We start from the raw sequence: 22,972 nt of genomic DNA on the forward strand, positions 1-22,972 counted from the left end.
CGACAAACCCAACCTTCATGAAATTGTTCAAAAACTATTTTTCAGTCAGCATCGTTGAGACTGAGTCCTCGAAACACAGGGGAAATAAATTGGTAGTTTAGAAATAGTAGCAATGCATCATATTCAAGCAGGCAGGTACACATTTACACAACTTAGGAGTGTGTGTATGCACATATACAGGAGAATGCCTACATGTATACAGATCACTTTAACATATATCAGATAAGTTTTTCTTACTTGGAAGGTTTTGTGATGCCCCCATCATCAACTATCCTGAAACACTTAGACTTGCCCAGCCAGCTAAAGAACACTGATATTCTGTCAATGTGGGTACATACATAGTTTGCTGTTATGAATAATTTTGCCATAATAAGGGCTTATGAAGCAACAGACCAAGGTTTTTACTGATCAAAAAATTGTCCTTGTAGTTGGCCTATTAGAGATCACGGAAGGGCAAATGGCAAAAATCATTACACAGAAAAGAGGTCTGTAATTTGTAGTGATTATAATCAAAGTTACACTAGTTCTTGTTAATAACACTCTCCAAGAGCCTGCATTTCTGACTCATCAAGCATAAAACATTAACAAAAATTAACAAGAGACTAGGTCTTGAGTCAGAGTCACAGGGCATTATTTCCTGGAGAAGGACAAAGGTTGCTATCATCCCTGTACCAATACACACTCTGTGTCTCACTGTGTACACAGAAACCACCAGGAAAAAAATGCCAAAACTTACCTTGGTAGCAACAGCCCGTTAGCATGCTAACTCCCTAAGAGCATATACATAATCTTAGAGGTCTGAGGGCCCTCAGAATCCATCCAGCCCACCCCCTTGTTTTTCAGATAAGGACACTGAGACAGAGAGGCTGGATGGAGTTCTCTAAAGTCGAGCTAGAGAAGCCCAGTGGACTCCCAGAGCTCCTGATTGCGTAACGGTACTGACAATGCCCCCCACTCACCACCATCTGAATCCATTTTTGTACATGCCATCAAAAAGCTTTGTTACCTAAAAATAGTTTTGCTGGATTTTAATGTCCATCTGCCAGCTTTTTCTAATGGTAGGTTAGCAATAGAATAGTAGGCATGTTAAATAAAGCATTCAGCTAGTATCTATCACTTAGTGGGGTCTCCGGGTACCTTTGCTTATTTAACTTCATCCTTCCTTAAATAAAAGTTTACTCCTTTTTGTATATACCCAGTAATGGGATTGCTGGGTCAAATGGTATTTCTAGTTCTAGATCCTTGAGGAATTGCCACACTGTCTTCCACAATGCTTGAACTAATTTACACTCCCACCAACGGTATACTGGGTATATACCCAAAGGATTATAAATCATTCTACTATAAAGACACATGCACACGTATGTTTATTGTGTGACTGTTCACAATAGCAAAGACTTGGAACCAACCCAAATGCCCATTAATGATAGACTGGATAAAGAAAATGCGGCACATATACACCATGGAATACTATGCAGCCATAAAAAAGGATGAGTTCATGTCCTTTGCAGGAACATGGATGAAGCTGGAAACCATCATTCTAAGCAAACTATCACAAGGACAGAAAACCAAACACCGCATGTTCTCACTCATAGGTGGGAGTTGAACAATGAGAACACATGGACACAGGGCGGGGAACCTCACACCCCGGGGCCTACTGGGGAGTCGGGGGCTGGTGGATGGATAGTATTAGGAGAAATATCTAATGTAAATGATGAGTTGGTGGGTGCAGCAAACCAATATGGCACATGTATACCTATGTAACAAACCTGCATGTTGTACATATGTACCCTAGAACTTAAAGTATAATAAAAAATAAAAATTAAAAAAAAAAGTTTACTCCTTTTTAAAACTTTGTTCAAGTTTGTTTGTATAGCCTACCAAAAATCCTATCTAGGATATATTTTATATCTCTGTATCTTATTCATATTGCCATATCTTTTTGATGTAGTATTTAGTACAAATAAATGTTTGACATTTTTTAATAGGTCACTTAGGCCTCCTGTTTTAAATTGGTCATGTGTATCTCTTGTGCTTGACAGTCAGAAACAAACAGACAAAAATGACCCTGTAAAAGTATCTGATTTTCAACTCTAAACCTTTTTGTTAAGTTTAGGCAAGGTCTGGCTCTTCGGGGAAAGGTTTAATAAGTTCAATAACCACTCTGATGTCACAAATGAGATACCTGAGGTATCTCAAAGTCTTACTCATAATTTTCTAATATGGAGTAATTGTAGGGAGAGGTACAAGATCTTCCCCCCATTAATTAAAGAGTATTCAGAGCCCTACAAATACTTATGTGAAGGAAGGCAATTTCCAAGAAGGTTGGAAAAGGCAGGTCAAAGATAGGCATCAGAAGCTTTCAATTACTGCCTGGAACCCAGAAGCCTCTGATTTATATTACCACTAGAGCAAGCTGGGGTAAACAACAACCTGATTCACAAAATCTCAGACGGAAATCTGTAACACGGGATATAATGCTTTCCAAAGACTTCTATTAGTATTAAAGTAATGTTCTATAATGTTCTCCAAGATGAAAGTGATACACACATTTTAAGTATTATAAATAATCCTCCTGGAAATTTAGTAATATTTCTTCTTTATTATCCCCTTATACCAAACTACAGCTGTCTCAACAAAGAGCAACAGAGCACTAAAGCTAAATAACCCCCACGAAGGACACCCTCTTCCGGTAAGAGCCAGCCTGTCTGACTTGGATTGTTCTACACTGACCATGTCTCTCTCCCTCCAAAGAACATGCATCTCCCACTCCCATCTGTCTCTCCCTCCATCCTCAGTCATTTTTTGGGGGGTGGGAGGGGGGACCAATTTCTCAAAAGTTTAAAATATTTTTATTGTATTTTTCCATTAAATCATTCTCTCAATAAATATTTAGGATTATGCAGGATCATTTTAATGTGCATTGAGTGCAAATCTGAAACAGGAAAGTACAGTGAGAGAAGATACAAATGCAAAGACCATATTAATTTTTTAAATTAAAAAAAAAAGTGTTTTTCAGTGCTTTTCCTGCTTCCCAGGAGAAGGACTGAGAGTCACAAATGCCCTCTAAACTTCACAGCAAACAAAGCCACAGGTCCCCAGTGTCGTCAGGCCATCAGAACACGTGCCCTTTGAAAGTTCCTGCCGCCTCCTTGGCTTCTCCTCATCTTCCCTTGCACGAATGCAATATTTCTCAATATGGAAGGCCCCTTTGCAGGGAGGAAATAGGAGCCCGCCCTTCAGAAGATTTATTTCCATAATAAAATGTTATAATTAACACTTCACATGCATGCCCACTGTGTGCAGACACCGAGCTAGGAATCTTCCACATTATTTTAAGTTCTTGCAACAATCCCATAAGGTGGATATTATCCTCATCCTAAAGGAGTCACTTGCCTACCATCGCATAGCTAGTAGGCGACAGAGCAGGGACCTCATGTGGGACACCAGGCCTCTGAAGCCATCCTTCCTTCCTCAGCATCAGCCCCGAGATGGACAGTCCTGGATAGCTGAATCTAAACCCAGGAACATTCAGGTGCTCCAGCTGTGGGAGGACCTCCAAAGTGTATTCAGACAAGCAGACTGAGAGAGCCTCAGGGCCCATACAGTTTCCAAAGGCTGGACAGAATACAGACAAATATGAGCTAAGAAAAACATAATCCTAAAAACTAGAGGCCACACGATAGAGGGGGGAAACCCTGCAGATTTGTGACCAAAATACCTCACGACCCTCATCTATCCCAAGCATCCAACATCCAGAGGCTTCATAGAACCCAAACCAAATTCCTCTTCCTTCCTCTTCCCTTTCCCATCCCCTTGGAGAGCATGTCCTAGGAAGTCTAATTCAACAGTTGAAAAGGCCCTGCTTTCTCAAGCCCTCAGCCACAATCTCAGCTTCAGGGCCTTGTTTCTTCCCTGGAAGAACACAACAGTCCCCTAAAATGGCGTTCCTCCCTCCAATTTCCCTTCTCCCTGTGCCTTCCTTCACAGTGTCCCCAGAGGGATCCTTCTGAGACAAATTCCATGTCAGTGGTTCTCAGGGGCAGTCACAAGGGCCTCGAGCCCCCGGGGGTGGAAATCTAGGGGAGGGTCCTCTGCCGCTTCTAGCGTAACTCCAAGTTGGTAGTCTTACATATTGAGATTAACAAACCGTTTTCTATTTGAAAATAAAAATTCTCCTGAGCTAGATTCTGGAAACCACTGGCCTACAGGATAAAGGCTAAACTCTTTGGCACCACGGCACTCCTTGTCCACTCCTATAGTCCTACCTTGAGCTCCTTCTGCAGCTTTTCTCGTGGCATCTCGACACAGCCAGGCATGTTCAGGCCATTCATGGCACTGCTTGCTTGGTCTGAAATCCCTTTCATCTACTGACAACAACTCTCCTCTGTGAAAACTGAAAATCTTTTCCGCTGACCACAGACTTGTTTTCACTTAATCACCTAACTGTATTTCTACCACTGATCACAGTGCCTGGCACATAGTAAGTACTCAAATATTTTACTCATTCATTCACTAATAAATGAATGAAACAAAATCAATAAGCACTCATTCTAATAAAGCTTAAAAATAAAGAGATCACTTAGGTGTACTTTGAAATGTACCTAACTACCACAGGATATTCCAACACCATGTAATACAATTGAATTAATAGATCAATGCTAGCATTTTAAAAAATGGAATAGAATAGAAAGTATCAGAGCATCTCATGTGGTACACGTAAACATTACTTTGTGAAATTTAAATGTGTGTGGATACACACAAATACACCCATAAACATACATTTACACATGTATACATATACATACATACGTATATATTCTCAGATATACATACATTTATGTGTACTATATTGCCATATAAAATATATTCCTTACTGAAATGGTTGAAAATTATTTCTTTCAAAATCACAAGTCAGTTATAGGTTACATCTCCATGAGTACTCTGAAGTCATCCATTGAGTTTTTTAAAACATAGAAACATCATCCCCCATCATAAAATTCAGTTTGGACAATAATTGTGTTGCATGTGTCAATTAAAATGCCTCCCTGAATGTGAGGGAGTTAAAAAGAAAATCCACATGTGGGGATGCCTGAAGATTACGACTGATTAAATGAATGCACAAACAAAGCTGCACGGGAACACCTGTTAATTCAGTGTGAGGGGTTTTAGGTTTCGCATTAGTATCAAGTGCATCCTCCAGCCTCGCCTCTTCTCCATCCTGTATTTCTCAAGGTAGTCTTGAATGCCTCTACATTATTTACAAGCATCCATACTAACACTGGCCTTCCTTCAAATGCTTGGAGACAATGAGTATAATTCCATGGACAGTGTGTATAGGGGCCCAGGGCAAACGCTGGAAGCACACACTAATCCTCTGCAGTCCTAGGTATGAAAGTGTGTATGTTCATAGTAGAGACATATAATGGGGCTAATAGATTTGGTCTGTAGGCTTACTTCTCCAAAATCAGCATATAAAACAGCTATGGGACTGTCAATCCATGGAACTGTCAAATACATGTCCCTGGCTAGAGAAAAAGGTAAAAGCTAACCGGAGAGCCACACTGGCTAAATAACATGCTGCTGGTGCCGTGGATTTAGGAAGTTACTAGATTGTTTTTGTTGTTATTAACCACAGGAAAAAAGGCTTAAATTACACATCAGTTAAAACGACGATAACATTCTCCTCCACTTGTGCTCTACAGTGAGGGGCATATCAATGGCCTTTGGCCTGTTGCAGCAAAATAGAGGTAATCTACATGTAAACTACTACAATTTTAACATTCCATTCCCTATCTTGCTTGGTCACTATAGTCACCTAATACTCTATATGTCCTTGTCACAATACAGTTCTCCAGGAAAACTGTGGCCAACATTTGGAAAAACTAACCATGAAATTCTCAAACTTCAACTGCTAACATCTACTCCAGGCTAATGATGACAGAGAAAAACACAGGCAAACTGCAGGCCAACCTTGGGGAGACAGTTTCTTTAGAGATGCCCTCTACTGAGCGCCCCTGATATCCAAGGAACATGGAAGGTAAAGAGGCAAAGGTGGAAGAGCTCCAGAAACATTCCAGTGACCTAAGGAAGGAAGAGAAAACTAAAGAAATCTTTAGCTTTAGTTCTTTTAACCAAAAAGGGTAAAAACCCTAGGGTGAGATACCTGGAGCACAAAAGGAGGCAGGGGCCAAACCCACAGTAAAGGACGTCTGAGTCATTGTGTAATGGCTTCTACTAAGCTAGCAAACAATGCCTTAAATTTCCCAAACCATCTCTACCAAGTTAACATTGCAGCACGTTAACATCATACAGACACTGCCAGAATGAAAATCTAAGACAAATATTCTGGTAGGAGAAAGATTAAACTCCAGGATTCCATCAATCAGCTGGTCTTACTTCTGTTTATTACTAGAAAAGAAAAATTTGTCTTAGTTCAGACTGCTAAAACAGAATACCACAGACTGGGAGATTAAACAACCATTTCTCTCTCACAGTTCTGGAGGCTGGAAGTCAGGGTGCCAGCATGGTTGGGTTCTTGGTGAAGGACCTCTTCCTGGTTTACAGACAGCCATCCTCTCAGATTCTCACATGGTAGAGAGAAAGATCATTTCCCATGTCTACTTTATATGGACACGAATCCCATTCATGAGGGATCCACTTTCATGACCTAATTACCCGCCAAAGACCCCACCTCCTAACACCCTCATGTTGTGGGTTAAGATTTCACCATATGAATTTGAGTGGGAGGGCACAAACATTCAGCTCATAATAATGTTTTCAATAATGTACACAGAGTCCACGCACAGTGGCTCACACCTATCATCCCAGCACTCTGGAAAGCTGAGGTGGGCTGATTTCTTGAGCCCAGGAGTTCAAGACCAGCCTGGACAACATGGCCAAAATTCGTCTCCACCAAACATATATAAAAATTAGCTGGGCATGGTGGTGTGTGCCTGTAGTCCCAGCTACTTGTGAGGCTGAGGTGGGAGGATGACTTGAGTACGGAAGGTGGAGGTTGCAATGAGCCAAAATCGCACCACTGCACTCCAGTCTGGGTGACAGAGCAAGACCCTGTCTCAAAAAAAAAGTACCCAGAAAATATCTCAAAAGATACACATCAAACTTTTAAAAGGAATTATCTTTAGGGAGAAAGATGGGAAAGGCTTTGGGGAAAGAGAAACATTTATTGTCCACTTCTGTAGTGTTTGAACTTTTTTTTGCAATGCATGCATTGTAATGTACAATGTAATACATTATTTTATAATGCATTTTAATGTAAAATTATTAAACACAAAGAACTCTTTAATAGGTGTCACAAAAATTAGGAGGAAATTTTCCCCAGATGAAAGTGATAATTAATAGCTCTGACCATGAATGAGTTCTTCAGTCTGACAAGCACTCAATAAAAAGCAGAGGTGCATTCAGACTTAGGTGAGGTGCTGCAGGGAATGTGGAAACAAATGGTACCATTGTCACTGTCTTCAAGGAATTTAGTCATCAGCTGGAGGGAGACTATGGATACACCCACCTGAGTACACACGACACTAATAAGACACAGAGAACATGGGGTACAGAATAGCAAGGGCCAAGGAAGTTTCTTGAAGAGGAAAGGTTACTGTGAACCATACAGGCAAGAGGGCTCCCGGCCAGGGCTGGAGCTCAGAGTGGAGGCAGTGGGGAGAGCTTGGGTTTCCTGCAAACTTAGAGTGAACCAATAGGTAAACATGTAACACAGGGAAGGGCTGAGACCCTGCAAATGGCCCAGCATCTCCGACTTCAGTCCATCTGTTTCTTAGGATGCCTAAAGACACAATCTTGTGACTAATAAGGCGACTTCACATACATGTTCAAAAAGTCTAAGGTGTCTGCAGAAATTTAAACCTGAATGGCAAAAATCTTATCAGCCTCACCCAATAACAGGTACCCATCAGTCAATGATGTCACTATCTGAGAGTTCTGAAAATGCACAGGCTTGCAGCAAAAAGGTCAAAATTCAGAGCTCTGCAAATTCCCTTGAAGATTAACTAATAAAAATACAGAAGAAATAAGAATTGTAGAAAACAGATGTATTTCTCAACCAGAGGATGAAAAGGCGAAGATTCAGGTTTTCAGGAAGTATCACAACACTTTCATATTAATTCATTGCTTGTTTTATACACATTGTCTATTTCCCCAAAAGAGGTTACATGTGAGTAAGGAACGTGTTAATAGAGTACTTATGTCACTGTACTGCTAAAGAATCTAGAATGGCACTCTAGTACTAAGCACCTGTCATGCTCTAAGAGTGATGCTTGGTTCTTGAGAATCTAAAGATGCAAGCTTGGGATAGACTGTTTCCAACTTATCAACCACACATATTCACAAGACAATAACTTCAATGCAAATGAAACACCACGTTAAAGGCATATCCTAAGACTGAGACGCTAATGTTTGTTTCTCTTTGTTAATTTTATTTATTCAAAAATCTTAAATGAAACTGTCCATTATTGGGCTCCTTTTTTTTTAAGTAACCAACCAATGGTAAACATCACCTTGCATTTTATAAAATGTCTTTATCTCTGAATCAAGAACATCAGTCTATCTGAAAATGTGTTGTAAACATTCATTGTTACTTATTGTCATCTTCCCAGCAACCTTTCCCCTTTGGGGGAAACAGCTCCATGTGGTTCCAGGGAGAGCTGCCATGCTCTTATGTCCCTCCACACTCCATACTCCAGTTCACTGCTCTAGACATCTGAGTAAAGCCTGGTAAAGTACAGCCTTTCTCCCAAACACCCCTAGTATTTCCAACTGGAACCAGAAAAAATGGAAGGTGGTAGAGAGTGAAGCCCAGGAGCAGATGGCAGCCATGTTTCCTGTCATCTAGAAGACTACCTACAAGGGGCAGAGACAGAAGCCCACTTACACAAGGTCACTAACAACAAGAGATGGAGAGATGAAAAGCCTTAATTTCTGTTGTCCTAGGGGCCCTTCACCCTTTCTTCAGATTGGCTATTTAGCCCTTCCCTTGATCATCCAAGATACTCCAGTCTCTTTCCCCAAAAGTCCTAATATAAAATGCCTTTCTCCACCCCGCCACAATTCTTCTGCATTAGGCATGCGAACAGTATCCTCCAACTGCCAGTCAGATGCCTCTAAGCTATGGATGGATAGAGCTGATGTGTTCTGTACATATGGCTTCCAGCTCCTCACCAATGTCTGGGGACACCTCTTCTGAAGGTATCCATTCTAAGTATCCGGTTGGCCATGATCTGGTATAAAAGGATCTTCCGGGTCAATCAAAACCCCATCTCTGTACCCAACCTTACAGACATTTGAACTACAGGAAACAAGGATATTCAGTCATTTAGCAATGAGGACAAAAGACAAAGGATAGGCAAGAGCTGGGGTTGGAATGACAGTATGCCAAAGCCACATGTGAGCTGAGTCAAGGAGGAGCAGATACTAAGTAGAGGGTTCCAATGAATGAGGCGCATGGCCCATTGGAAATATAAGTAATGCCTCCAGGTCCACAGCAGCCACTGTCACATAGATTTTTCAGGGCTCATTTGCATGAAACTTTGTAATAACTCTCTTGTATGTATGTATTTATTTTTTAAAGACAGGGTCTTGTTCTGTCACCCAGTCTGAAGTGCAGTGGCACAATCACGGCTCACTGTAGCCTCAGCCTCCTGGGCTGAAGCAATCCTCTCACCTCAGCCTCACAAGTAGCTGGGACTACAGGTGTGCGCCACTGCGTTCAGCTAATTTTTTTTACTTTTCAGAGACATAAGGTCTCACTATGTTGGCCAGGCTGGTCTTGAAGTCCTGGACTGAAACAATCCTCCCACCTCAGCCTCCCAAAGTGCTGGGATAATAGGCATGAGCCACAGCTTCCGGACTCTCCTTCTTTTACCCCATATCCACCACACACATCTTTGTTGTTCAGAGAACTCAAGTGAATCTGTATTCCTTACAACCAGAAGGACCTAACCAAAAATAATTTTCTAAGCATGATTTTTTTCAGAGAAGTCAATCATTAGACACAGACCAAATATTTAGCTCTGCTGTTACCTGGACCCCTCTCCAGTGGACTACTATTGAATATGATCATGTCAAACTACTGGTGAATTTACGGCTTAATAATCAAAACTATCTTCTTTAATTGACTTGGTATCAAAAATCAAATGCAACTTAAGAAACTATTTAACATCTACCTAGCACCAATTTTCTCTCCTAATTAGAAAATTAAATTGAATGGTATCACTGAAGATGGAGATTAAATAAAATTCTAGAGAGCTGCGTTGCATTGTTAAATTTAAAAATATACTTTGTGTCATTTTGAGTTTGCTTTTATCATGGGACATGTTTTATTTTTAAAGTACACAGAACTTTACAAGTGCCTTATATATAAATTAAATTTCTACCTTTTATCATCCTATGATAGTACTTTCTCACAGGTCCACTTTGGTAGAAAACTGGCAAAGGGGTTAACTGTGTAAGTGAATTTAATAACGGCAACAAATAGAACCATCTGAGACACCAAACACCCACCAATAGGCCTTTATGATGACCACATTTGGGGAAATGAAAAACTTCCTAAGTCTACAGTACTTACTCTATTTTTGAGACTGAGTCTTGCTCTTGTCACCCAGCCAGGCTGGAGTGCAATGGCGCAATCTCGGTTCACTGCAACTTCCGCCTTCCGGGTTCAAGTGATTCTCCTGTCTCAGCCTCCTGAGTAGGTGGTTACTCACATGTAACAGGTGTGCACCACCTCATCCGGCTAATTTTGTATTTTTAGTAGAGATGGGTTTTTACCATGTTGGCCAGGCAGGTCTTGAACTCCTGATCTCAGGTGATCCACTTGCCTCGGCTGGGATTACAGGTGTGAGCCACTGCGTCTGGCCTACAGTAGTTTCTGATGCCTACAACAGATCTGCCATCTGTTTCCAGGCAACCACCAAATAAAAATCACAGCGCTATGGTACTGGTAGCTTTTACAGAGTATTTTCCGCTCTTTCTCTCTCATCTACCACTATTACTTATCTAAGAGAACAGACACAGAAATAAGGTACCAATACATGCTACAGCATGGATGAAACTTGAAAATGTTTTGTTAAGTGAAAGAAGTTAGACACAAAAACGCCACAGATTACATGACTCAATTTTTAGGAAATGTCCAGAACAGGCAAATCCATAGGGTCTGAATGTAGACTAGTAGTTGCCTGGGGCTGGGGGAAAGGAAAATGGGAAGTAACTGCTAATGTACATGGGATTTCTTTGGGAAGTAATAAAAATACTCTGGAATTAGTGGTAATTGTCACATAACTCTGAGTATATTTTAAAAACTGCTGAATGGTGTACTTCAAAGGGGGTATATGTTATGTTATGTACATTGTACTGCAATAAAGCTGATATGTGTGTGTGAAAGAGAACATGTATGCAGACAGAGCCAGGAAAAGGACAAGAAGGCAGAAAGGTCACATACATTTTTCCCCTTTTGCTTACACACGCAGTCCCCAGATAAAGAGCAATTGTATTCCTTAAATTCAGTCATAAATCAACTCTCAGTTCTATGAGATTTTTCACAGAAGAACGGAGCGCCTCAAAAGTAAGTGACTGACTTAGGGAAAGAATTCTGGTGGAGTGCAAGAGAATGAGGAGTTCAGACAAAGGCTAGGGGTGGAACAGGAGACAAAAAGGGGAATGAGGATCAAGAGAGGTTCTCTGAGGTGACTGAGGAAGGAGAACCTGGGCTCTCAAAGAGTGAGGGGCAGGAATAGGGGCTGGGCCAGGAAGGGGGATGAGTACATGGTGAATAGTCAGAAACTCTGGGAGCACGAGGCTTCCATCTGCGTGTTCTCTCATGCCTGGATCACTCACCTCAGCGACTGTGAGATTTCAGCCATTGCTGAGGTGAGAAGAGAGTCTGAGGTACAACAGGAGCAGGAATCCAAGCTGATTTCAGAAGCAGGGGAGAAACTGGGTCTATAGTGGTGAAGAGACAGAGGAGGGAGAAGGAACCAGAGGAAAACTACACCTAAAAAAGTAAAGCAAAGACTCTTCCACCCCTATGGTGAGAAAACTATGGAAGCCATTTATATGTGGAAAATAAATTGAGGGTATAATCTAGGACTATGTGCAAAGTCCTCAACAGACTTTCTCTCAATAGCTTGCATGAACAACTTGGATATAAAATGCTCTTTCAGATTCAGATTTCACAAACAATGGTAGTATAGTTACTGTGTGCTAGGGACCACACCTCTTTCACAAACAGTCCCAAATAATGCATAATTTAGGGATACAGCCTGAAGAGTAGATGAGAAAAATAATGGGTAGCTATTAAATCCCTGTTAATCCTCTCTGTAAAAGCCCATTCCACCATGCAAGAAGCTGTTCTCTATCCCTTGGGGCAGGAAAGTGTCACCTCTGAACAGAATGTTAGGTGTGTGAAAAAGAAGAGCCCTAACATGATTTAGACAATGAGTCCAGGCGTGAGATGGCATATACTATCTTGAGCAGCCCAAAGCAGACTTTCTGTTTAAAGGAAAGGTGTCCTCAGAGACCCTGCAGCCTAGCCTCTTCAATTTTGCTGCAGTGGAAAATGAAGCAGCCACGACAAGGCTCAGGTCCCAGACTCCTCTCTCCAAGTTCCAGTGCTCTTTAGGTTACTAGACCCTACCCCTTAAAATGACGGGTGTGTGTGTGTGTGTGTGTGTGTGTGTGTGTGTGTGAGAGAGAGAGAGAGAGAGAGATCCTTTCCCTCTAAATTACTATAGCAGGCCGGGCGTGGAGGCTCACACCTGTAATCCCAGCACTTTGGGAGGCCTAGGGGGTCAGGAGTTTGAGACCAGCCTGGCCAACATGGTGAAACCCCGTCTTTACTAAAATTACAAAAATTAGCCAGGTGTGGTGGCGGGCGCCTGTAGTCCCGGCTACTCGGGAGGCTGAGGCAGGAGAATCATTTGGACCCAGGAGGCGGAAGTTGCAGTGAGCCAAGATCGCGCCATCGCACTACAGCCTGGTCGACAAGAGCGAAACTCCATCTTACTACAGCAGCAATCATTGCCTATACTAACTTCCCGGCACTTGTATACATACATAGTCTCATGTAAATAGGTTTCCTCCTCCTAATTAGATCATTCTAGGCCATGTTTTATAGATTTCTTTACATATTCAGCAAGAGGTTGGCTCTGTTCGTTCACTAGAAGTCAAATGGTTTACACACACACACACACACACTAGTCCCCTTTAGCCTGGATTTCACTTTCCATGGTTCAGTTACCTTCAGTCAACCATGGTCTGGAAATATGAAATGAAAAACTGCAGAAATAGGCAATTCATACGTTTTAAATTGCATGCCATCCTGAGCACTGTGATGAAATCTTGCGCCATCTCGCTCCATCCCGCCTGGTATGTGAATCATCCCTTTGTCCAGCGGATACACACTGCAGAGGCTCCCTGTTAGTCACTTAGCAGCCGTCTTGGTTATCAGATTGACTGTCAGGTAACCCTTATTTGACTTAATAATGGCCCTGGGCTGGCAATTCAGATATGCTAAAAAGAAGCGACTGTCAAATGCTTCCTTTAAGTGAAAAAGTAAAAGTTTCAACAAGAAAAGAAAAAAAAAATCCTATAATGATAAGGTCTATGTTAAGAATGAATCTTCTATCCGAGAGATAGTTAAGAAGGAAAGAAATCTGTGCTAGTTTTGTTTCTGCACCTCAAGCAGAAATGCACTTTTCTTGTCTCACAGTACAATCAACACAAATTAGGGGAAGACGTAGTCTTTAAAAAATTGTGTAACTGTATTCTTTTTACTTCAAATAAAATGCTGGTTTCCAAAAAGTCCAGCTTAGTTTGAATCACCACATGTTCCATGATACCAAGGCAACTGGTCAGAGGTCAGGAAAGTGGGCCTGCAATCACGGGATGCAGGCAATCATTTACAGAAAACATAAAAACCACTTCACTGTGCTAGTTAACAGGATTGACCAATGCTCTCCTCAGCTTCCTTCCAAACTGTAAACAGTAACACCTCAGAAGTGGGGAAGTACCATCTACCATGTTTTCACTCCACATTCCACTTTAGGAATAAGTATATATCTTGCCAGTCTGTTACATATACAAAAGAAGTATATTTCAAAGACGTAGTATAAAAAATGTAAAGCGTCTCATTAATAACTTTTCATGAGGATTGCATGTTAATATATTTTGGGTATCTATAAATATTTTTGGATATAAACATAAAATTTTGGAGTATATGACAATAGTCAATGTTAATTCTAATTATTATTATTATTATTTTTGAGACGGAGTCTCGTACTGTCGCCTGGGCTGGAGTGCAGTGGTGCGATCTCGGCTCACTGCAACCTCCGCCTCCCAGGTTCAACCGTTTCTCCTGTCTCAGCCTCCCAACTAGCTGGGGTTATAGGCGCCCGCCACCACGCCCGGCTAATTTTTTGTATTTTTAGCAGAGATGGCCACTACGTTGGCCAGGCTGGTTTTGAATGCCTGACCTCATGATCCACCAGCCTCGGCCTCCCAAAGTGTTGAGATTACAAACGTGAGCCACTGCGCCCAGCAATTCTAATTATTTTCTTAAAACACATCTAAGTCTTAAATTTTTACAAGCTGAAGAGTTGAGGTTTCTTATCACTCAACTTGCATGAGGGGGAAGCTTTCAGATGAAGCTTTTCTCTACTTAGAGGAAAAGCTGTTGCTTTCAATCCTGCCAGGTGCTCCGGGTCAAGTTCTCTGTATTTCCTCCTGATCATCAGGCTGATGTTTCTGGCTACTAAGGAGCTGGGGGTGGCGATGAGTGACTAAGATATGAATCAGACTGACTTTCAAGCAGCAGAGTTTAAGGAAAACGAAAGAACTAGGCAGTGGAAATGACTGATTGCAGGCCGACTCATTTTTGTAATGATAAGCTGGTACTCGACAAGTGATCACAGGCCTGATTTCTACATTAAAAAACAAAAACAAAAAAAACTGATATAGCCAGGCTTTGTGGCACACACTTATAGTCCCAGCTACTCGAGAGGCTGAGGCAGGAGGATCACTGGAGATCAGAAATTCAAGGATGTAGTGAGCTATGATTCTACCACTGTACTCTAGCCTGAGCAACACAGAAAGACCCCATCTCTAAACAAACAAGAAAACCAGCTGACAATGCTGCATACTATACCAGAGATGCTACCTCCCCTGTGAAATATCTTAGTAGTCTGATTCCCCAGTACCAACTGGGTATGCTACAATTCAATTCAATTCTGACACCTCTACCTGACATTATTGTTAAATCCCATAGGCTAAAGGGCTTGGTCCCACAAGACTGCCCCCATATCAGATGCCAGTTCCAAGTCCCAGGCTGCAGGCTATAAATTCAGGGGTTCCCAAGAACCCCCTCAGGTTCAACAATATGCTAGAACAACTCACAGAACTCAGGAAAACACTTTCCCCTTTATGTTTACCAATTTATTATAAAGGTTACAACTCAGGAACGGCCAAATGGAAAAGTGCACAGGGCAAGGTACTGGGGTGAGGTGGGGCTTCCATGTCCTCTCAGGGCACCCCACCTTACCCACACAACCTCCCCACAGATGAGTGGATGATGCTGAAGGTTCCAATTCTCCAATCGCTCAGTCTTGGGTGCACAGCATCATCCTGAGGCTAGCTAAGGATGGGAGACTATCCCCACCCAAAGTCATGGAATTAGCACAAACTCAGGTGTCAGAAAAGGGACACCTTATGGATAACAAAAGACACTCCCATCACTCAGCAGACTCCATTGGTTTTAGGAGCTCTATGCCAGGAACCCAGAACAAAGACCAAATATATTTCTTATTATACTGCATTGAATTAAAAGCAATTCCTGAGGGTGAATAAGATGAAGACACGTAAAGTAAAAGTTATTTTTAAAATGTTTTTTAGGCCGGGCACAGTGGCTCATGCCTGTAATCTCAGCACTTTGGGAGGCCGAGGCAGGTGGATCATGAGGTCAGGAGATCAAGACCATCCTGGACAACACGGTGAAACCCCGTCTCTACTAAAAATACAAAAAATTAGCTGAGGTGGTGGCAGGCACCTGTAGTCCCAGCTACTTGGGAGGCTGAGGCAGGAGAATGGTGTGAACCCGGGAGGCAGAGCTTGCAGTGAGCCGAGATTGCGCCACTGCACTCCAGCCTAGGCGACAGAGCCAGACTCCATCTCAGAAAAAAAAAAAAGTTTTTTACAATTCACAGATAACAACCTAATAATAGGAAGTATTTGTCAACTGGGTGAGAATTAGTAACAAGTAGTTTACCTCACCCTATTTCTTTAGATACATAAACCTTGAAAGCAGCTTAGTAAAGGGCACAGGTGGTGGTTCCACTATCAGTACAAGATGAACTGCACCATTAAAAGATGAATTCCTGCATCTTTTGTAGATCTGCCTCAGAATTCAGACTGAAGCCTAGATTAGATTGTTATCTACCGAAAGCCCTAGAGGGACACAGGAAATGTGATATGTACATTTTTATGGCTCTAAGCAAAATGTCTTGCTTTAGAACATGCATGTTCAGCAGAAACCCCAAAACAGCACTCCCTCCTGCTGGGCGTATCACTGTATCACTCCCCTATAAGGGACAGGAAGATATCTCCCTTTCCTCAAAGTCAAGTGGTTAGCCTTCCACACCACTTCCACATCAAGCAGATCTTTTTTTTTTTTTTTTTTTTTTTGGTGAAAAGAGGTATGTATATTTAGAATTAGCCAGCTGGACTCAGTTTGGATGATCCCAATTTTGTTGGCAACATCCAAAGCATCATAATCAGGAGCCAGTGGAACATATGCCTTCTTCTCTCCATCAGGCCGAATCAGGGTGTTGACCTTGGCCACATCAATGTCACAGAGCTTCTTCACAGCCTGTTTGATCTGGTGCTTGTTGGCTTTAACATCCACAATGAACACAAGTGTGTTGTTGTCTTCTATCTTCTTCATGGCAAACTCAGTGGTCAGTAGAAACTTGATAATAGCATAGTGGTTAAGCTTGTTTCTCCTGGGGGTGGTCTTCCGAGGATATCTGGGCTGCCTCCAGTGTCTCAGTGTCTTGGGCCGCTGGAAGGTGGGTCACATGTGGATCTTCTTTTTTTTGTGGCTGTGGACACCTTTCAACACTGCCTTCTAGGCCTTTAAAGCCTTCGCTTTGGCTTTGGCTTTAGGCGGGCCAGGAGTTTCCTTCTTCACTTTCGGTGCCATCTTCTGAAAAGGGTCTCAAGTGTATCTTTGAGGTAACTCTGTTGGGTTTGAAACTTTATTTCTTCCTAGACTTTAGCTTGGTCCAGATGAAGTGGTCTTAAACACTGAAGGAAGGGGACCGGATGACCATGAGTACTCTGCATCAGTCACAAAATGTGATCACCAAGCCAGGGCATCATCTGGCCTGTTGGATACGTAAATTATCATCCCCACTCAAGGCCTACTGAATCAGAAACTTTGGGGGTGGGCCCAGCATCCCGTGCTTTAACAAGCCCTCTACTTTTCAAACCATTATTCTATTCCAGACACTATTGGATTGTTCTGTAACTCCTGCTATCAGCATATAGTTTTTTAGAGGACTCAAGAGATTTTTCTGTCCCACAGAATAAGGAAGTAAAAGAATAAGTAGAATAAGATAATTTCCTTCATTACCTTCCTCCAACAGATGGGTTTCCTGGTATCTTGTAAATTCACTGAATGCAATTCCCACCCCCCCACCCAATATCATTTAACCTGGAAGCAGCATCTTTCCTTTTCAATAACTAGCCATGGTTCCTCATGGTTTCTTCCAGACCACAGTTTGCATTCCTGAGAATTCTAAAGATCTTTTTAACATGTTTGAATTACCTCACTAGCAATGCTCTCTGCCAATGAGCTTTACATCTTTTTTTTTTTTTTACTTTACTGAATATTGAAAGAGTATACACTGCAGAGTTAGTATGCCTTCAGCCACTTAGCAGCAGTATGACCTTGGGCAAGCTTCTTCATCTCTCTGGAACCTGTTTTGTCATCTATACAATGTAGACAGTAATAATCTCTCTCATATGATTGTTATGGGATTAACTGTTAATATATGCAGGCATTACCCACAGTGCCTGGCACACAGTATAAGTACCATATTGAGTGCTTGCTATTATTATGACTACAGTTATTGAGGGATAAACTCAATAACTTTCTAGATAAACATCCTAGAAAGGTTAAGACAAATGATGGATACTAAGAACAGCTGGAGGCTCTCCTCTCAAACTGTAGGAAAGACCACATGCAAAGAACAAGGAACTGTTCTGTAGTTTGCAAACAAAATGATCCTTTAGAAAGGAGATAATACATAGCCTGGAATCAGAAAGTAAAACACTCATGATCAAAGGTAACTGGCCATCACTAGCATACTGGCCTAAAGACTCAAATGAAAATTCAAGAAAAAGAGGTGAGAGATTAAAATATAAATCACTTTACTAGCATGAGCCAGTGTCATGATTTCCATAGAGTTCCATGTTAATGAATGATAATGAAGCCCCAATTCTAGAGGGACTGATTAATCATTCATTCAGGCCAGCTCAAGAAAGATCTTTAAATCAACACCACTCAAGAGACAAATTATCCTAAAGCAGCTGAACAGTTTTTCTGTAGCACATTGTTAGCTGTACCTCCAACATCCACTCTCCTTTTCCTCTTTTCTGTTATATTCCAATTTTTCTAGCCAACTTGTTTGGTTGAGACTGACCAAACTTTCACTCTAAGGGGTGCATCCTGTTTAGAAGTTAACAGCACATGAGATTCTCCACCTCCAGCGGGAGAAGCACATGATCCAAGTCATGATCAATCACGCCAGTGAGACTGATATATCCGGGCCATGGTAAGCAGAAAAGCATCCTCTTTTCTGCTGGATGTCCATAGTCCAAGGGGGCCTGGGACCTGGGGCAGCCATCTTGGGACTACAGGATGGAGCCTGCTTGTGAACAGAGCTTGCCCTAGAAAATAAAGCCAGAGTAGAGAGAAAGAAACTAGATCCTGGTCACACCATTTAAGTCCAGGAGTAAGTCTTGCTTGAAGACTGAATTTGCCTACTGTGTGACCAATAAATCCTCTTTGTCACTTAAACCACTCTGGGTTAGGTTTCCTTTGTCCACAATCAAGACGACTCTAAATGATGCATGCTTCATAATCAGATTCCACTATAAAGGCAACAAAAACATGAGTTATATAGTTAGAATTAACAGTAAACTTAACTTCTCAAGTCATGACTTTGATTTACTTATCACAATTAAAGATATTAGAAAAAAATCATTTGGAATAAATTTCATCTGAAATTTCATTTGAAATCTCAAAGTACAGACGCAGGACCTTGAATAAACTGTTTTGATACTTGGTTTACATATATTCAGTACAGCTGAGTTTTCAGAGCCACAGAACGCTTTCCTGATTTTCAGGGCAATTTTAGGGTAAAACACTCCTCACCCTCACTGGGGCCATGGAGAAAGTGTGCTCTAGGTGTTCACCAGCAACAAGGGAATGAGAAATCACAAAGTAAGGACATGTTCCACGAACTGATGGACCAATGGCAAACTTACCTGTTACTGTATTAAATGTGCCTTTACCAGATTGAGCTATTGCTTTTCAGATGTAAAATCCTTGCGTGTGATACTAACCCATCTTGGTACAGGTCAGGCCAGTTAATGTATCACAGGCACTAAGTACACAGGTTAATTTGTATATTTTTGAGTATAAGGAATAGTATGCTTTGATATTTTGAAATGTAAGAGTTGTCAAAAATAAAAGAATTCTTACAAACTTAGGGCAGCTGTTCTTGAATTGCTATAAATAACACTCTGTGCTCTGAATGATTTTGGCCATTAGAGTTGACAGCTCTCCAAATATGGAACTGACTACCTTACAAAATGGTCAGCTGGCTCTCAAGGACACATTTAAAGAGAAGTGAGACAACCTTCGAACACGATCGCGTCATGGGAACAGGGTGGATGATTTTAAGGGGCATCCTGATTTTAGGCATCCTGGGCCTCTGTGACAGGCGTGAAGGACTCACCTGCCAGAGCCTTGATGCGGGACCGCTCAAAAAGCCGCGCAGAGCTGTTCTCATTGTCCCAGTCATCGACATCCCAGCGGTTGTTGACATCACTGTACTGCTGCTGGATCTCAATGTTGTCATAGTCTGTGGCTACTGTGGTCGTCATCTTGAACTGTCTCAGCTGCTCCTCCACATCAGCTCCTTCTTAGAGTTCTATGAGAAAGAAAAGGAAAAACATTTAGACGTCTAAAGTGTATACAGTCCCCACGGAACCAACTGGGGTAAGAGTGAGTAGAAATTAAAACAGTGCTTGCCAAGAATAGGTCTTCTGCAGCAATGCTGGTTTCAGGTTTTAGCACTGTCTCATAATAGGTGTGTGACCTTAGCCAAGTTACTTACTATCTCTAAGCCTCAGTTTCCCCAACCATTAAAGAAGGAAGATACTTCAGAGGTTGTTGAGAGGACTGAATGAGATGATGGATACCCCCAAAATGGTGGGTTTATTCCTTCTTTCTAAAGTTTAAACTCTGCAATTTAAAAATGTTATCGGAGGGCCAGGTGCAGTGGCTCACACCTGTAATTCCAGCACTTTAGGAGGCCGAGGTGGGCAGATCACCTGAGGTCAGGAGTTCGAGACCAGCCTGGACAACAAGGTGAAAACCCGTCTCTACTAAAAATACAAAAATTAGCTGGGTGTGGTGGCACATGCCTGTAATCCCAGCTACTTGGGTGGCTGAGGCAGGGAGAATTGCTTGAATCTGGGAGGCAGAGGTTGTAGTGAGCCGAGATCGTGCCACTGAACTCCTGCCTGGGCAACAGAGCGAGACTCCGTCTCAAAAAGAAAAAAAAAAGAAATGTTATCGGAGGTAGATCAACACCTACGTGGGGCTTCTGAATGAACTCATTTATTCCTATTGTGTATCACTATAAATTATAATCTTTAAGCTTCTCCTGGAAATTCATAAAATGTTATATAAAAGAACTAGCAGATCATTTTATCTAAACATCTCACTTACATATTAGAAAACTGATGCTGAAGATTAAGATGTAAGGCCAGGCACAGTGGCTCACGCCTCTAATCCCGGCACTTTGGGAGGCTGAGGTGGGCGGATCACCTGAGGTCGGGAGTTCCAGTCCAGCCTGACCAACATGGAGAATCCCCATCAATACTAAAAATAAAAAATTAGCCAGGCGTGGTGGCGCGTGCCTATAATCCCAGTTACTTGGGAGGCCGAAGCAGGAAAATTGCTTGAACCCAGGAGCCGGAGGTTTTGGTTGAGCCGACATCATGCCATTGCACTCTAACCTGGGCAACAAGAGCAAAACTCCAATAAGAAAAAAAAAATTAAGATGTAAGTGTATGGCAACCAAGGACAGTACCAGTGCACAGTAGATGCTCAATACACGCTTGCTATTCTTTATCCTGAACTGATGAGCTTTAAACATAGCTTCTCCCTTCAATATAGCTATTATTCACTCATTGAACCAAAATACAATGAAGACTTACTATGTACTCTGCGCTGGACCAGATGCTAGGGATAAAAACGAACACAATAAGGAGCTGGCTCTAGGGAAGCTTATATTCTAGTGGTAGGAGCTGGACAAAAGGCACAAAAGAAAAGGCAAGATAGTTTAAAGAAAAAAATGACAGCACAGTCATGTGATAGAGGGAGTGACTATTTTTAGATCTGGTGATCAGGGAAGGCCTCTCGAGTGGGTCCTGAAACTGAGAACTCAATGTCAAGAGGAATGAGTCATGCACAGATCAAGAAGAATAGTGTTTCAGGCAAAGGAAGCAGCATAGCATGCGGGAGGAACGGCAAGTTCAGTGTGGCTGAGTCTAGTGGGCAGCGGGAGAGACTCGGAGACAAGGTTGGGGAGGGAGGTGGGCAAGCCCAAGTGTGGCGGGAAGCAACTGCAGGATTCTAAGCTAATAACCGACACCACCCTTGAGTGCACTTGTAAAATATTCTTCCCAGGGCTGTGTGGAAAACAGATTCTAGGCAGCAATAATGGAAGCAGGGGCCACTTGGGAGGTTACTCCAGAAATGATGGCGGTGCAGCTCTGGGTGGAGAAGCGGGGATGGTTAAGAGGTGGATGTGCTTAGAGGTGGATGTGCTTTGGAGGGAAAACTGACAGGACCTGGTGAAGGACTGACTAGACACGAAACATTGCGAAACTGAGCTAGTGCTATGCCTGATGCCTATGGGTGTGGTTAAATGTGGTTAAATTCCTGCATATTTTAAATTTCACTGTTGGGAAACAGGCTCAGTCAGGCATATGAAGCTATCTACTAAGAAAGTTGTTAATCTGCAAATGTAAGAAGAAAGGAGGGAAAAGACAACTCCCCTTTTAAAGTGCTATGAAGATATCCCAAGAAAAAAGATAAATTATCAACATTTTTTTTTTTTTTGAGATGGAGTTTTGCTGTGTCACCCAGGCTGGAGTGCAGTGGCACCATCTTGGCTCACTGCAACCTTCGCCTCCTGGGTTCAAGCAATTCTTCTGCCTCAGCCTCCCGAGTAGCTGGGACTACAGGCGCGAGCCACCATGCCCAGCTAATTTTTTTATTTTTGGTAGAGATGGGGTTTCACCATATTGGCCAGGCTGGTCTCGAACTCCTAGACCTTGTGATCCGCCCACCTTGGCCTCCCAAAGTGCTGGGATTACAGGCGTGAGCCACCATGCCCGGCCATTATCAACATCTTAAAACTCACAAATTTATTGTCAGGTTTTTGTAGCTGGATGCTCATTTAGTGAAAGCCTTGTTTAATGTGCACCAAGATGTCCACCTAGGCCAGAGTCAGCAGGCCTCCTCACGACAGCCTGCGTGCTAACCAAACCAGACACCACTCAGCAACACAGAAGGATCATTCAAGAGATGATTCTTCCCCCTCACATATGCCACCACACAAAAAATAAACAAACCCATATATGCAGA

At 42.1% G+C, this 22,972-nt stretch overlaps 1 protein-coding gene and 1 pseudogene across 7 annotated transcripts in view; both read right to left on the minus strand.

Annotated features, from left to right (window-relative positions):
• Positions 1 to 22,972, minus strand: part of SPTBN1 (spectrin beta, non-erythrocytic 1) — a 212,449-nt gene that overhangs the window by 123,910 nt on the left and 65,567 nt on the right. For 6 of the 7 annotated variants that reach the window (XM_024242708.3, XM_054547569.2, XM_063713439.1 and 3 more), the window contains exon 2: positions 20,049 to 20,243. In XM_024242708.3, coding sequence (XP_024098476.1) covers positions 20,049 to 20,196 — 148 coding nt within the window. In that variant the 5' untranslated portion in view covers positions 20,197 to 20,243. Of the gene's footprint in view, positions 1 to 20,048; positions 20,244 to 21,046; positions 21,337 to 22,972 lie in introns of all 7 variants that reach the window. The other variant, XM_063713441.1, reaches the window with a different exon arrangement.
• LOC134759644 (large ribosomal subunit protein uL23-like) lies at positions 52 to 17,693 on the minus strand (annotated as a pseudogene).

The sequence above is a fragment of the Pongo abelii genome, chromosome 12, assembly GCF_028885655.2.
Source record: "Pongo abelii isolate AG06213 chromosome 12, NHGRI_mPonAbe1-v2.0_pri, whole genome shotgun sequence".
NCBI classification, from domain to species: Eukaryota; Metazoa; Chordata; class Mammalia; order Primates; family Hominidae; genus Pongo; species Pongo abelii.